The 18,005-nt window shown below is 35.5% G+C and overlaps 1 protein-coding gene across 2 annotated transcripts in view; it reads left to right on the top strand.

The window, feature by feature from the left end:
* Positions 1–6,355, top strand: part of LOC132556944 (nuclear pore complex protein Nup153-like) — a 30,467-nt gene extending 24,112 nt beyond the window's left edge. The window contains exons 23-26 of one of the 2 annotated variants that reach the window (XM_060221409.1): positions 283–642; positions 1,167–1,264; positions 1,656–1,786; positions 2,430–6,355. In XM_060221409.1, coding sequence (XP_060077392.1) covers positions 283–642; positions 1,167–1,264; positions 1,656–1,786; positions 2,430–2,493 — 653 coding nt within the window. In that variant the 3' untranslated portion in view covers positions 2,494–6,355. Of the gene's footprint in view, positions 1–279; positions 643–1,166; positions 1,265–1,655; positions 1,787–2,429 lie in introns of both variants that reach the window. The other variant, XM_060221408.1, reaches the window with a different exon arrangement.
* Positions 6,356–18,005: the final 11,650 nt, after the last annotated feature.

The raw sequence follows: 18,005 nt of genomic DNA, 5'->3' as shown, positions 1-18,005 counted from the left end.
AAAATGATCAGCTGTACATAACTTTTTAAAATAACAGGAACAGAATTGTTTTTTGGATGCATGTGATCCTTCAACAAAGATTTTGGACTAATGATTGTAACAATCACACATCTTTTCCAATATTTTTTAAACATCTTATTTTAAACGTTATGGAATAGTTGTTTTGAAAAATCCAGTTTAAAGATGAATGCTTTGCACTTGAATGCAGTTTGAATGTTAAAGTTGTTCATTAGGAAACTGATGATGTCTTACACTAATTCAAATAAATTTTATTATCAGCAGCAACAACAGCTCCTGTTTTTGGTGCAAGCTCTATCAACACAGATGTGAAAACTTCTGCTCCATCAGCACCATTTTCATTTACGGCTCAACCCTCTGCTCCTGAAGCCAGTCAGGGACTTCCGACTCCTTTTGGATCTGCCCAAGATTCTACACCTGCACCTGCATTTGCAGCCAATACATCTGGGTTTGGAACTGGAAGTAACATGTTTAGCAGTAGCAGCAGTACCCCATCATTTGGAGCCAATGGGGCAGTTCCTCCATCTGGGTTTGGTGCAGCTGCGGCCGGGTTCAACAACACGTCAACAGGAAATGCTCCCGCCTTTGGTGCAGCCGCCACCACCTCCAACACTGCACCTACAGGTAGGGAACTAGACAGGGAAAAAGATTTGGTTAAATGTGTAGGGATACAGCTGGTTTATGTAATATTATGCATGATTTATATCTGATTTTGGATTCACTTCATGCTATAAAAGTTGATGAGCTTTTTATATATTTACCTTTCCTCTGTTCAACATTGAGATTAGTTAAACAGCAGGAAATAGAATTTACATCTTGTTTTGAAATAACCTGGGGAAAAAATGATGAAAAATAAAAGTTGACTGGATGAAAATATCACTGTTTATGGAGTATTTCACCTTGTGTCATCACATTTTTATCTTCATGCAAGCGTCAATGGAGTTACTGGTATAATGTTAAAATGAAATAAAAGCAATCCTATACTTTGCTTTATGGTTTCCTGATTTTGTGAGGTAACTCACTGAGTTGAGATTCATGCATGTTAACTAAGACAATTTATTAATATCTAAGTGTGATCATGCATATTATCACTTGGGAATTTGATATTTCTTTAATTCAAATACATCGGATTTTACTTTTATTGACAGGAAGCTTTAGTTTTGGAAATCCACAACAATCATTCAACTTTGGTGGACAATCAAATACACCGGTAAACAATGGAGTGTTCCAGTTTGGTGCAAAACCAGTAAGTTAGAAAGACGGCAAAACTTCAGAATGCTTGTGTTACTTTTATACAAAATAATCAATAACATGTAATTGTGTTAAGAAAAGGTTAAGAGCTTAATTTAAGATATATGACTAACATGTCCCAATTTTGAGAGGGTTTTACGTTGACTTTAAACAATTCTGTCTTGTGAAAATCTGTATCACTTCCTTTTTTTTTTCAAAATAGGGACATTTTGCTAGAAGGCTCCCTGTAGTCATACATTGTTTAACAGAAGTCTGAACATATTCTTTTTATGTCCCGGTCAATTCATGAGAGAGCAAGTAGTTTTATCAAAGTCCATCATTACCGATACCATTGTCACCAATCCAGCGAGGTACACATGCTTTAATGTTTTGTTTTCCTTGTACAGGGTGAAGGAACTCCTGCTGCTGCTGCACCACAGACTAATGCAGGATTTAACTTCAATGCTTCATCTTCATTTAATTTTGGACAGAGTACCCAACCAGCCATGCAAGGCGGTAATGCCTCATTTAACATAGGGTAGGTACACCTAGTCATTTTACTATTGATATCGAAAGCACATGGAAATTCCCACATTCCCCATTTCTCTGTTATTAAAAAATTGAAAATCTTTGTGAATATCAAACAGAAGAAAGGTTATGGTGCTACTTTTTCAGCAATATCATCATCAACATTTCACCGACAGTTTTGCATCAGATCTGTTCCTGAAACTGTTCATCAGTTTAATATATATCTAAGTCACACTGTAGACACCTAAACACATTCATCGTTTACAAAACATCATAAGAGATCTTCCAGCTTGTTTTATTCACCTCATACTTTATTATGGTCATATTGAAACAACACTTTAAGATATTAGATGAGAATTCCTCTCCTTTCTTGAGAAGGTATATTTTTGGTATCAAAATATCAGATGTGAGTGAACTTTTGAGAGAAAAAAATGACATTTTCATTTCAGATTTAACTATCAATCAATATTATATTTAAACATGGCAACAACATACCATATGTTTTGATATTGATGGACAGAGTTAGCTTGGACATTTTTTGAAGTGGGTGGGAGGACATACATAGTGCATTCTTCATTTTGTTTAGAAATTACATTATTAAGAAAGTAAAATAGTCAAGGCATGAAATTGGTACTTTAATTTTCTTTTTTCAGATCAAACAATGATGCAAGTTCAGGAAGGAAAATAAAGAGGGCTGTACGTAAAATACGTCGCTGAAACAGACTAATACCACTGCTCTTTACTCCAGTTTATTGTCACTTTTCAGGAACATTTTCATCCTGGATTGATGTTAACATAGTTGGCATGATCAAAGATCTGTTTTGGATCACTACAGACTGTGGAGAAGACACAGTGTCAAGACAAGTTGAGGATAGAACGAGAATACTGAATTGTGATAGTCAATTGAAATCACTAAGGTTAGATGTATCATGTGACTGAGGCTGGTAACACAGCCGATACAGGAAATATACCATTACAGTACCTGCTGGCACAGTGACAGATGTAGACCACTGCAGCAGTCAGAGGTGGTGCAAGTTTCACTGAGATTGACAGAATTAGATAAATTCACAGTAAAACAGGCTTTTGGACTCACCATTTGTACTTGTGCATTATTTTCTGCATAAGTCTGTGATGTCATTAGAAGTGAAGAAAAAGTATCCAAAGACACAGGTTCATTTTAGAAAACAAAGATGAATTAACGAAATTTGGAATTTTAGGAGTTTAAAAGTTGGACTTGTGAAGGTTATCAGTTCCATCAATTGTAACAGGTAGCTGTGAAAGTTATTACACCCTTAAAAGATTTGTATTTGGATGTTAACAAATTTTCTTTGATTAACTATGGACAACTGCTGCCGATGATATATCTTGAAACAGCAGTATAAAGCTGATGATAATTTACTGGGCATTGCAACAAGAAGTACTTGAATGATGCTATTTTCATCTAAACATATGTACGTATTGCCTAAAATTAAATATAAATTGTCAGCTGTGACTAGTTTGTGAAATCTTATTGCTCAAATACTGCTTGGACACTGTACCGCTTGTCTGGTGCAACACAAATCTCTACATTCCATTGAAGTGATCAGTTTTAAGTTGTCAGATACAGGAGTTCTACAAAAATGTCGTGAAACATGATTAGGATGTTTACGATTATTCATTGAACTAGAAAAATAATAAAAAAAAAAAACAGGTTTGAACAGGCACAGGTCATTTAATTATAATATGGTAGTATGCATACTCTTGGGGTTGCGGTCAGGAATTGTATGTATCGTATATGGTACACATGATGTGATCAGTTTGATTTGACTCGGCATTGGGTTTGGAAGCTTGTCTATTTATTTTTCATTTTTTAAATACAAAGCTAACAAATTGTTTCTTTGCCTAAGCATTGTCAGAGATCACTTTTAGTCAAAATGAGAATTGATGTTTTTTAATCTGTAAATCAACAAAATAACACAGGAAGCACTGTTTACGTATGCACAGATATTATGTAAATAATGACCACTTGTATAATCCAGATATACTTTGTTGGGGAAATTTTGAAAAGTTGTTCATTTCTTTAGTACATTTATATATATCTGTATTAAACAAGAAACTACCACGTAATTGTAAATAATTGTACATAATAGCTGTTTTCATTCTACAGTTGTGTAGTAAAGATGTATTTTTTACATATCTGTAGGCTGCTGGACAAATTTTGCAGGTCCTGTTGGTTTTATTTGGTGCTAAAAAGGGTAATTCCTAGTAATTGACTAATGTACCAGTCTTATTGGCTCAAAAGTCTTATCTTACTAACCTGCAGAGTTTGTTCAAATCATTGATCTCTTGTAGTATCACATAGGAGAAATGTGGGGGTGGGGTTGGGGAATATTAATTGATATTAAGTAACTTGAAAATAATTTATATTGATTTGTTCAAAAAGTCCTGGTATGGGAATTTGTTAAAACACTATGTGGTACTAGAGAAAATTTATTGCATGTATTAGCTTTGAATTGAACTAAAGTATTTGCTTGAATGTGTATGTAATCACAGTCATAAAGACTCTTTCAAACAATTTATAATGGATCCCAAAGTCTTTCCACAAATATGTCGACTATCCTTTGCAAATAGGTATATGTTATATAACAATAACAATGTTTTTAAAAATGTGAACATATTTCGAAGAGTTCTACATACCCTGCTGGTTTCATTGTTTTGAGTGTGTTGTTATGAGGTATAGTTGAGAGCATATGTGGAGTAGTGTTGTAACACAGAATTAATTTATTTGTCCTACATCCTTTGGTCATTTATTACACATGTACTTATATTTCTCTTTTCATCATGCTCTCATCTTCAAAAGTCATTCACAAAAGATGAGGTTAGGCTGTTAAAGCAAAAGCCAGAAACAAAACAAAAGAAAGATATAAAGAAGCTTCCTAGATAATATATAACAACTGGAATCATTTAAAAATAGAACAGGGGAATAAAAAGTTTGTGTTTGTTGATAAACAATAGAAATAAAAGCAAAAGACAAAATTCCAATAGAGGATGAATGTCAATTAGAGTTTGTTTCTTGTCTCTGCGGTTTTAAGTGAGGACATCGATTTTGAGTGCTTCCTTGATACTTCTGTTAAACTCTTTTAACAGAAGAGGTGTCAAATTAGAACTGACTGCCATGTTTAAGCCAGAATGTACTCAAATTAGTATGTAATACAGTAGAAACAACCAGCTCAGATCTGACTGAAAGATTTTTTTTGGTCTTTGATGAATAAGTATTGATGCTGTAATTTATTATTCATACAGTACGGATTGGTGCATGGAGGCCTGCTGGGCTATATTTAATGGAGTGTCTACGCCGATAGAAACACTCAATACACGCTTTCTACTCTGCGTATGGCCTCAGGATTTTGTGTACGTAAATAATTCATATTTGTTTCGTACTGATGCAGTGAATGGTTTCGTTTAGATGTATGCAGTATCAATACATTTGTGCATTGACAAATATTTCAATAGAATATTAATGCTAGGTGTTAAACTTGAGTGAATCTTCTGATACATAATGTATTATGATTTTCTGATAAGCGTTATCCTTCCAACTTGTTAGCATAATGCTGACTTAACATAAAAAACTACAAAGATCTTTTAAAGGTTTTCAGTTGCCATTGTGTCGGCTGTAGCATGTACTTTGTACTCTGATGTGATGATAAGTAGTCAGTCACACCAATGTGAAAGTGGAACTGAATCATTGTCACCCATTTTGGGAGGAATGTTGATAAACAATTTTTCTTCTGAACATTCTCAAATCTGAATTAAACATTGTTCTGTTGATACTCCAATGTATTATTAAGTGTGCTTTGCCACTCGTGGTTGTATGTCTGTCCTGTGTGCTAATTGACAATGACCTCAGCAGGTGTACTGTGTTGTACACAAAGAGTCTTAAAACTGTGATGCATAAGTTGTTTTATTATTATCATTATTGTGTATTATGATAAGGTGGTGTATCTTGTGTTCCATACAAATGCAGGATTTCACAGATGACAGAGTCAGCAAAAAGAGATTTTAGGACCACTCTTCTTTCCACCAAATATACTTAAGTTTGATGTATACATTTGTAGTTGTAAATTTGAAAATACTATTGTTCACACAACTTTTGAACCGTGTTGCATCAGGTGGTAAAGAAAAATGGTTTTATTGTTTTGCTGAGAGCAGCAGTTTGGTGAATTTATTGATACATCTGTTTGTATATGGACTATTTTTACAGTTCTGAAATCATGGTTTGATCTACACTTTCATTCTTCTTCATCTTTCTCTTTCATTTTTGTGATGTTGAAATGTGAATTCACCATTCTGCTTCTCAAACACAAAAGGTTGGGCAATGCCCTGTTGTTATCAAAATTTTGTTTTGGAGATTTATTTTTAGGTAAAAATTCTGGGTATGATAGAGGTGGTTTGTAAGTGAGTGCTGTATTTATTGATGAACGATCTGTGAAGTTCTGTACCTGTGAGTTGACTGTTTGTGGCCTGGTATGGGTCTTGTGAGAGTGAATGGTCGCAAGTCTGGTGGAAAAATTATGATTGTCAATAAAATATCTTTGACATATTTCTGGATTTGCTTTGTTTCTAGCTCAACATTGAACTGGTGAGCTTATGCCTTCGCATTGCATCCATCTACCGGTATCAACTTTTCCTGAAAATCACTGCTAGTCATAAGCAACTAAGCATATTTGGACTTAATTTTCAGAAGCATCCTTGAGGATGGGAACCAGTTTTGTATAAATAGAGGTGTCTCAGCCCCTCCTAAGCCTGAAGAGGAGGTGGATGGCTATAGGTATTTATAGCAATTTCTTTAAAATACTTATCTGATAGGATTCACAGAATTTTGTCTAAATTTCTATAGAATCACCCCAAAGGTGGGGGAACCAATTCTATAAATGGATTATCTGGGGCGAGAGGGACGAGCCAAACAGGAATTATACAGCTAATTAAGATGTTGGACTTTTTAATCATTTGTGGTCTGTCTATCTTGTGTCATCAGTCCTTGAACAATTCTTCTCACTATTTCTTGAGAACTATTGGATTAATTTTTGATTTCATTTAAATGTTTCCTGTGGTTCCTAGCTGTGCCCTTTTGATTGATCGGAAAAATGAAGTAGAGGATTTTCAAATTTCATGAAAAATGGAAAATATCGAATTTTAAATAACAAAATTATTATCATACAATGGTGGGTGGCAAGTTCTCATTTTTTGTAAGATGTTTATCATAACTTGATTTAGATCTTGACGTGTAAATAATTTTAATTGTGTTAATGTTATACCCAACTTACAATGTCAGGTACAGTGTCATGGATATCTAACCAGGGCTAGCTCATTGTGTCAGGTAAGGTAGTCTTGTATATCGAGCAAGCCTGCCTAACTCTGTCTGGTAAGGTAGTCTTGTATATCGAGCAAGCCTGCCTAACTCTGTCGGGTAAGGTAGTCCTGGATATCTAACTAAGCCTGCCTCACTCTGTCGGGTAAGGTAGTCTAGGATATCTAAAAAAGCCTGTCTCACTCTGTCGGGTAATGCTGCCCTGGATATCTAACTAAGCCTGCCTCACTCTGTCGGGTAAGGTAGTCCAGGATATCTAACTAAGCCTGTCTCACTCTGTCAGGTAAGGTAGTCTAGGATATCTAATAAAGCCTGCCTCAATCTGTCAGGTAAGGTAGTCTAGGATATCTAATAAAGCCTGTCTCACTCTGTCAGGTAAGGTAGTCTTGGATATCTAACTAAGCCTGCCTCACTCTGTCGGGTAAGGCTGCCCTGGATATCTAACAAAGCCTGCCTCACTCTGTCGGGTAAGGCTGTCCTGGATATCTAACAAAGCCTGCCTCACTATGTCGGGTAAGGCTGTCCTGAATATCTAACTAAGCCTGTCTCACTCTGTCGGGTAAGGTAGTCTTGGATATCTAACAAAGCCTGCCTCACTCTGTCGGGTAAGGCTGTCCTGAATGTCTAACAAAGCCTGCCTCACTCTGTCGGGTAAGGCAGTCCTGGATATCTAACAAAGCCTGTCTCACTCTGTCGGGTAAGGTAGTCCTGAATATCTAACCAAACCTATCGCACTTTGTGTACGGTAAGGTAGTCATAGATAAACAAACTTAGCTCACTCTGTGTCAGATAATTAGACGTTGAAAATGGTAATTTCTAAAACCTTTCAAATGTTACGGAACGATTGTATTTGGGATTAGCGAATCTATTCAAGAGTACATATATAATTAATGCTGGTGCAGTTTGAGACGGTAGGTACTCTCTGACCTCCAACACAGACTGTCCATAAGTATTTTTTTCTTCAGAAGTTTAAACTAATCACAATTTACTTTTTCCAATATTATTACCTTCGTTCATATACAGAACAAGTTGATTAAATTTGTCTAGTGTCACTAAGTGAATCCATATCATTGTAAGCTGTTCCAGCATAATACCGAGTTCGTATAGATGTACGACGGGTCTTTTTCATTAATATTTTAACACGTTTAAACACATTTATGGCAGTAAATGTTGTTCTAAAACAAATTCCAAAGTTCCCGATTATTGCTATTTTATTCTTTCTCTTGTCTTTGTGTTTTATGAGAAAATGAGCCAGGGCTGTGATGTATACATATTTACAATATATGTGATAGTTTGCTTAAAATATTTACATTCATTACAATGCTTTCATAAGCATGCTATGTAATTGAATAGGTCCGTGTATTGTCTTATTTCCACGAGGCAAGATATTTACATTTCACGCTAAACAAAGAGGTCTGTCGTGTTACCGCCTGATTCGATCTAAACGTGAAACAGGTTTTTTATTATTATTATTTTTTTATTTCGATGAATTCGGATAGGTAATCTCAATAAGCTATCCAAATACTAATTATCAGAATAAATATCTTCGATACATGTTATGTGTTATTTTCTACAGCTTGTCAAAGTTGCTACCTGAAGCAATATGCACTAAAATATGGGTCTTTCCCCGGCTCCAAATGGAATTTTGACACTCTGTGCACATATATACTAACTGTTAGACAACTAAACCTAATCCAGTGTTGTCAGATATAATTTAAATCCTATCCTTGAAAATTTGTACAAGTGTGTGCTGATTTTGAAAAATCAAATTGGACCAAAAATCTTAAGTGCATATGCTTTCAACATTGGGTTTCGATAAAATCTCCAGGGATTCCTACATCAGTTTTTGTAGCACAGACAGCAAGAAGTTACTCGATCCAAAACCCGAACTCAGCCGATGCGTTAAATGATAGCGCTAGTTCCGTAGAATCCTACTTAAAGTGTTGGAGACATGGCGCAATGTCATCGGTTGGGTTCTCGATTTGCCCACTTTTTAGAAAACAATAGAAAGTTTTGGTTTAGGAAGACAATAGAAAAACAATTATCATCGCTATGTTAAGTGTAACATAGGGATTATAGAAGGTCAAATAATAAGGTGTAATCCAGCCTTTGAATTCATATTTTCGCCTTTTCTTGTACATTTCCCAGCTTTAGTCGAAATATTGTCAATGTCATACACGTTAAACAAATTACTTTCCGAACGCACATGTTCTATATTGTTTACCTGTCGTCATTATTCATGTATTTTCAGATCGACCATGCAAAGCGATGAACTGCAAAAAGTACTCCGTCACGGCAAAACGCCATACCACTTTGGCAGGAGATATTGGAATGCACTGTTTCCTTCAGTACTTAAGAAGAATTGCACAAGTCTTTCTAGGATACTGTCACACAAATGGTGATTTGTAAAATGTGTGTTGCGGATGCTAGATTGAACCTACATTTCATGTCCAAATGATTTAGTTGGATAAGAAGAAATATAAAAGTTCATATTTGGAAAATGATAAATGTTCTACAGAATGCACAAGTTAAAATCCAGTTAAGAAGCATTGCGCAGTCCACGTCTAGGACTTATCATCTGTGCAACGTGGCCAGTACATCTATGATTAATGCAAACTGGGTGATATCTTTAAAGGTAAAGGTTGAAAAGATCATACTAGGTATTCTTTTAGTTTTGGAATGGTATTTATATCTGAAGAAATAGTTTTAGTCTTTCATCTCTGCCCTCCATTCAGGCGCCAACCAAATTGGTCTTGTTGGTGTGCATGTTAAATCATACACCACAAATCGAAGACTCACGACCCGGACTGCAGGCCTGTTATATATGTGAATTATCTCGAAAATAGGTCTTTTGTAATTGTAAACACTTTTATTTCCAAATGCAGTAAAACTAGATTTTTCAGTTTAAAATCTACCGAATTACCGACGCAGTTAGGAGTAACATTGTACATCATTAACCTCACAACTCAACTATTAGGCCTACGATATATACTTAGTGAGACACCTTTCTTGCTAGTTTTTACACTGAACGGTCGTTACACTAAACACGAAATTAAAGGCCTATTCATTACATTTTAAATCTAGACTGAAAAGTCGCATGCTAAGCCCCTGGCAATTTCAACAAATTTTTATATTGCTTCTTATTTCAAAAAAAATCCCGACTAACGTTTATTCGAATGTTCCGTAAAATGTATTAAAAAGCCCAATAGAACCTTAAAATAGCAACAGAATTTTGGCTCGGAAAAATAATTTAGATCCCATACAAGGATTTATAAGACATATCTATGTACGTCCCTGAACTAAAACATTGAGGTAGAATTTTCATTTTGTTGGGGTACTGAAAACGTCTTATCTAAATCCCGAACTTAGATAAATATTTCTAGCTTCCGTGTTCGGACTGAAAATCTTGTTATTATATGTTGCGTAGTCATGTCTTGTTGTATTTTCCCGCGAAGTCCACATACGCGTCTCTTCCGAGAGCTTCCGGAACTTGTGACCTCTGACCTTTTTAATTCGGAAGTGGCACATTGATGAACTGTCCAAGAAGTTTCATGTACACAAGGCAAGATGGCTAGCCCCCGGTTCAGAAGAGGTATGCATACCGTGTAAATATATAGAACACAACCTGTTCCCAAATCGTTTTAAAATCTAAAGGAAAGTTTTTGCCAACAGGCGTTGTGATACAGTGTTTGAGACCGGACTCCTCACTTAACTCCGATACATGTTCGTAAACTTTCAAAAAGTATACTATGTAGACTAGTAAAGTGATTGTAAGAGAAAAAAAACTATCGCCAGGCCAAGTCTCTCAATATCATTTGGCTGCTGGTATAACGCACATTCCTTGTGGTATCCCCATACCCATGTTGTTTCCTCTTATAAATACGACATGCATTTGTACAGCCGTACACTATGAGTCTAACTATGATATATTTGCTAGTATAGAAATTAATGTTCAGAAAAAAGCTAGCTGATTGTTGCTGACTTGATATGAGGAGAATTGATTTATGGAACCACTCTGCCTGACACCCTGTGTGGAGAGAAGTTGAAAGCTTAGTCCTGACTTGTGAAATCAATACATATATGCAGTTCAACTTCAATCTATCTCGAGAACAATTGCAAGTTCATTTTAGCTGCACGTTGATTTTATTCTGTTTACATGTGAGAAGGAAACTTAATGATGTAATGTTATTAAGTTGTGAGCAAATCCTATAATTCAATAGGCAGATGAAAGAAAACATAGACGTAAAAGTGCTGTTATTTACAATTACTGCAATTTAATTGATGACAAAATTATTGAAGATACCCCAACTCACAAAGACATTTGGTTTCACTTTTTTTTTTATGACTTGGGACATGTAAGATGATAAAATATTAGTTTGGAAAATGTAGGAGGTGAAACACCTGTTTAATTTAAAATTTAATAAGTTATGGGTATATCTTGTTTATTTATTTGTAAAAAGAGCTAAAAACAAAAAAAAATATTGGAGTTGATCTAGAACTAATTCTCCTCCTTAATTATTTTCCTTACAGAGATATGGCTATTTGAGAGCATAAATTTTAAATTTTTAGAATGAAGTAAAACCTTTATGGAGCAAATTAATGTTTCTCCATTTAATTTGCTTCAGACATAATTATCAGAAACTACCCAATGCTTTAATTTGTGAATTGAAACAAAATCTATTAATAATTCTACAGTGTGTCCTGTTTAAAAGTACCGATTGATTTCTGATAGAAGTCATTATTTATTCTCTCCACTGCAGTGCAATACAACCTTCAGACAATTTCAAAGCTTTGTTGTGATTTTTTTTTTTTTCAAATTAATGTTTTTGATTTGATTCATATTGAATCTGAAATTGAAATTGAAAATTGACACTTGATGTGCATTTTATGATAAAGATGATATTTTATGTCGCATGTATTGGCAATCCCATTAGTTTTCATGTCTAAATTTGTGATCTCGTGAGGGTCATTACTTTGTTTATATTGGTACAGAGCTAGATGCCTTTCTGTTTGTGTAGAAGCCGTACAATATCTCGCGGGAGACGTCCATGTTTGATAATACCTTGCTATAAAATTGTATGGACAGGAAAAGTTATAACTAGAAAATAGTAACACAATTGCCATGCACTGATTGATAAAAAAAGAAAAAAATAACTAGTTCTCTCTTGTCATGCATAATGAATTATTGAAAGGAAACAACTAGTGGTTTAATGTCACATGCAGGTCTCATCGATAGCAACATAACAGTCTCAGCAAGTTAATCATTTTTCTGTATGAGTAGCTTATAGGAAAACTGGATGATATTTGTAATAATTACAGTGAATGTTTTCACACTTAATAAACTTTGTGATGGTATAGCTGTCGGTTGAGCTGTTAACAGGTTTTGGCGATTTGTAACAAATGGATGATTGTCTTGTTGCTTAGTGCTATAGCAATCCCACCGATGCCGAAATGATACTCAATAAAACTGGTTGTGCCTAATTAATAATTGATCAATCGTTGTGTTATAGTTATCCCCTTGTTTAACTTGTTAAGTGCCTTCCATTGCCATGGAAACTTATAATGTGCTATGTAGGAGTTTTTCCATGCTACTATACTACTACTACTACTACTACTACTACTACTACTATCACTAGTGTTAATATCATCGATGGTTGTGAGCAATCTTCACATCAAACACGCTCTCTGTCGGGTACAGATGCATTAGCTGTCCAGCGACACACAGCAACAATTCACATGCAAGGCAAATGAATAGTTTACAGTGATGATAAAGTTGTAATTCCACACCGCAAGTTGCACGGCCCAGAGGCAGGTTTTGGACATGCTTTCCATAGGTATCGCATACATATATACTCCCAGATAGATCATTGTTAGTGGAAAATGTAGTCAATACCTCCTGGAGCAGGTTCCCAGGAGAATCAGTGTTTCACATGATTGAAATGTGATGAGTTGTGTTTTGTTTGGACTATAAGCTGATTCTAAGTAAAGGTAAAATGTTTTGGCATTTGTCTGTTGACATCGTGGATTGGCAGTATTCCTGTGCATTAGGAGTGTTTGTGTTTGTGGACAGCAGGGCTGTGTGCTGTGTGGCCTAGCAATGTGTCCTGATATTCTTGCATTTTTGTGCTGTGATGGGGGATATAGCTGATCCTAATGAGTGCAAGGTATGGCTTCTGGACGACGCATCAGACCATTCAGATCACAAGGAGGACCACTTAGATGACCAGAAAGAATGTGTAGAGAACTTGACCGCAAATGGTTTAGATGATAGTAGTCTTGGCTTATTGATCCCGGGACAGTTACATTGTGGTAAACCGGTAAAGAAACTTAAACAAAAACAATACAGTAAAGTTGGCACCAAGTCGAAGAGGCGGGTCAGGTGCGTTAGGAAGTGTTTGTGCTGCTGTGTGTGTGTACAAGAGGACAACAGGAATAAGCAAGGTGAGTCGCTCCCTACTTTGGAGTCCCACAAGTCGGCCTTGCTACAAACCAACGGATAATCTAATTTGTCATGTTGGCGGTTTGGAGTCTTTGATGTGATAAGTGTATGTAATGAATCATTATACTAAGGTTACCAGCAAGATGTCTTTTATTGAAATGGCAAAGGAAACAGACCACCTGCCGAGTGTTGTATCATTGTAGCAGAGGAAGATAATGTACCGGCTTTGGTGGAAAGTAGACTGATAAACCAATCAATTTTAAATTTCCTTCTTTTTTGTCACTCGTGTATACCAACAGTAACAACTCTAACATTTTTATGATCCTGTCTGGATTAAAAAACAGTTGTCACATCTAATATACTGTAATGTTTGCTAGTCTTGTTGTCCCTGGTTTATAATTAACCATGCTGAGTTTTGTCCTGTTGTCATAATTATATACATACACATTGTATTGATTGCCCAGTATCACATGTACAACAGTACTTATCTAGTTGAAATTTGTTTAAGATTGCTTGTCCCCTTTTCATCACTACATACAAATTATTTGTTAGGCATCACTTGTAGAAATTATTTGTCCAGTTGTCTCTAGTACAGATTGTTTGGCACTTATATAGATTGTCTAGTTAGCACTTGATGAATGATTTATCTAGTTGTCACTTGATGAATGGTTTATCTAGTTGTCACTTGATGAATGGTTTATCTAGTTGTCACTTGATGAATGGTTTATCTAGTTGTCACTTGATGAATGGTTTATCTAGTTGTCACTTGATGAATGGTTTATCTAGTTGTCACTTGATGAATGGTTTATCTAGTTGTCACTTGATGAATGGTGTATCTAGTTGTCACTTGATGAATGGTGTATCTAGTTGTCACTTGATGAATGGTTTATCTAATTGTCACTTGATGAATGGTGTATCTAGTTGTCACTTGATGAATGGTTTATCTAATTGTCACTTGATGAATGGTGTATCTAGTTGTCACTTGATGAATGGTTTATCTAATTGTCACTTGATGAATGGTTTATCTAGTTGTCACTTGATGAATGGTTTATCTAGTTGTCACTTGATGAATGGTGTATCTAGTTGTCACTTGATGAATGGTGTATCTAGTTGTCACTTGATGAATGGTTTATCTAGTTGTCACTTGATGAATGGTGTATCTAGTTGTCACTTGATGAATGGTTTATCTAGTTGTCACTTGATGAATGGTTTATCTAGTTGTCACTTGATGAATGGTGTATCTAGTTGTCACTTGTGTAAATTTTTGATGAAGTTGTCAATGTATTGATTGCTATCCCCACCCAACAAAGTTGCTGGGGGATATTGAAATGGGTTCCATCTGTCCATCCCGATGCTGCTTTCTGCTTGATCTTTTGAAGAACTGGTTGGATTTTGATGAAACGTGGTTGGTATACTCACCTTAATCCCTTGCCCAAGTTCGATTAACAGTGAATACCACACATATTTAATGAGGCTGCTGTGACCTGATTGGCTGATTTCTTTAATCGCTATCGGATGCTAATTTCCATGTGATATCCTTTGAAGAACTGGTCGGATTGTGGTAAAACTTGGTTGGTACACTTGTTACCTTAATCCTTGGTTTGATAAAAAGTGAATTCTGCGCATTTAATGAGGCTAGTGTGACCAGATTGACTGATTTCTTTAATCACTCTATGGGAATGCTTTCTGCACATTATCTTATGAAGGAAAGAAGGTTTTTAGGAAACTTGCTTGTAGACTTATTACCTTAATTCTTTGTTCAGGTTGGATTATCGGCAAATTCTATGCAAATTTATGAGACTGCTGTGACCTGATTAGCTGATATCTTTCAGCACTGCAACTGAATGCTTTCCACACTTATCTCTTGAAGGAATAAATGAATTATGATGAGACTTTTCTTGGTAGACTTGTTACCTAAACCCCTCGTTCAAGTTTGATTAACAGCAATTTCTGCACGTATGTAATGAGGCTGCTGTGACCTGATTGGCTGATATCTTTCAGAACCCAGACTGAACACTTTCCACATGTTATCTTTTGATGGAACAAATGAATTTTTATGAAACTTGCTTGGTAAACTTATTACATAATCTCCTCACTCAAGTTTGAGCAACCATGAATTCCATGCATATTTAATCATGGTGCTCTAACCTGATTGGCTGATTTCTTGAAACAATCTTGAGGATCGCTTTCCACACTTCTACCAAAGGAATGATCAAATTTTTTATGAGACTTGCTTAGCAGACTTAGTACCTTAACCACACTCTTATGTTTGATATTCAACAAAGTCTGTGAATATTTAGTAAGGCAGCTCTGACCTGAATGGCTGATTGCTTTGCACAGGATATTTTATGAAGTAATAATAAATACCTTTAAAAACTGTCAACATATCTCTTACAGATTAAACATACCTCTTACCGATTCTGAAATTTAGATATCACAAAATGATGGAAGAAGAATAAGAGTAATATTAAGAAACAGAACAATAACAATAGGTCTATTCACCAGGTGGTAAAAAGCCATAATGAACCTATGATAGTGAATCTCCAAAATGTTTTTAGAAGTCTTATGTACAAAGTAATGTTGCACTCTCACTGGTTATGGTTTGTTTTCCTGATAGTAACTTTCCTGTATACATACCAGACTATTAGATGCTGTATTAATGTGTACAAACCATTTCACTGTTTTGTCATACTTGAGCAGTAATAGAATTATTGAATGATCCAGCATCACAGAAATTAAGTGACATTCTCTCATTACCATTGGGTAAAAGAAAGAAGGGACTTTCATAGTATATTAAGCTGATTTTAACATTCACAGTATTATACTTCTAAATTGTTATTATATTGATCACTCCCAGTGGAACTTTTAACTGAAAATAAATAATAAATGGTTTCAATACCTAATTTTCCAAGTTGTTTACTTGAAATATATATATTTTACAAATGAACTTGGGCTGGGAATCTTGATGACTATATGTCCTTGTTTTTCTAGTTTTTACATATAAATGGTTTGTCCTGTTGTCACATGTGTATATCATATGTCAAGTTATCATTTTGTTTTATTTCACCCCAATTTTGGGTCAGAATCCCCAATGCAGTCCGGATTTTGATCCAAAAATTCCATTTTGGAATTGGGAAAAATGGAAATTTAAAGTGTAATTGTCATACTTAAGAGAAGTAATAAACGTGGAAGTCAGTGATTGAGTTGTGTTAAGTGTATACCAGTCTTACAAGCTGAGATCAAATGTGATTAGTTAGCTAACCGTATTTAGGTAATCCAACAACATGTCAAAGTCCAGCTCATACATCAGACAATTAAGGTGTTATATTGGGTTAAGTAAGAACCTCTATGTGTTTCTTTTAAGCTGCCACTTCATACAGACTAAGGTTGATCTGCTAGTTTGTGATTGCTGTACTTACACTAGTATTATCAGGGTTGTCTGATAACATTGGTACAACTGACTTTATTTTTGGAGGAATCCATTCTTTTACAGAAGAAACACTTGGTTTCTGCAGGGGACATGAAATGTGATTCTATAGTCAAAAGTACAGCTGTGATTGTAATGATATTGACTTCACTAATATCACATCAATGATAAAGCTTGTTCAGTTGTCACCTGTAGGTTGTTTGTAATCAGTTGTCATGAATACAGTTTTTTATTAAGTTCTTACTTGTTCAAGTTGTTTATTTAATTGTCACATGTACAGGTTGTTTGCCTGGTTGTCACTTGTACAGATTGTTTGTCTGGTTGTCACATGTACAGGTTGTTTGTCTGGTTGTCACATGTACAGGTTGTTTGTCTGGTTGTCACATGTACAGGTTGTTTGTCTGGTTGTCACTTGTAGAGGTTGTTTGGTTGTCACATGTACAGATTGTTTGTCATGTTGTCACTTGTACAGGTTGTTTGCCTGGTTGTCACTTGTACAGGATATTTGTCTTGTTGTCACATGTACAGGTTGTTTGTCTGGTTGTCACATGTACAGGTTGTTTGTCCAGTTGTCTACTGTATATATTGTTTGTCTGGTTGTCACTTGTACAGGTTGTTTGTCTGGTTGTCACTTGTACAGGTTGTTTGTCTGTTGTCACTTGTACATGTTGTTTGTCTGTTGTCACTTGTACAGGTTGTTTGTCTGGTTGTCACATGTACAGGTTGTTTGTCTGGTTGTCACTTGTACAGGTTGTTTGTCTGTTGTCACTTGTACAGGTTGTTTGTCTGGTTGTCACTTGTAGAGGTTGTTTGTCTGTTGTCACTTGTACAGGTTGTTTGTCTGGTTGTCACTTGTACAGGTTGTTTGTCTGTTGCCACTTGTACAGGTTGTTTGTCTGTTGTCACTTGTAGAGGTTGTTTGTCTGTTGTCACTTGTAGAGGTTGTTTGTCTGGTTGTCACTTGTACAGGTTGTTTATCTTGTTGTCACATGTACAGGTTGTTTGTCTGGTTGTCC

This window comes from Ylistrum balloti, unplaced genomic scaffold, assembly GCF_031769215.1.
Source record: "Ylistrum balloti isolate Yb309-2 unplaced genomic scaffold, AGI_CSIRO_Ybal_v1 Utg370612, whole genome shotgun sequence".
NCBI classification, from domain to species: Eukaryota; Metazoa; Mollusca; class Bivalvia; order Pectinida; family Pectinidae; genus Ylistrum; species Ylistrum balloti.
This window is presented reverse-complemented; position numbering and strand designations above follow the sequence as displayed.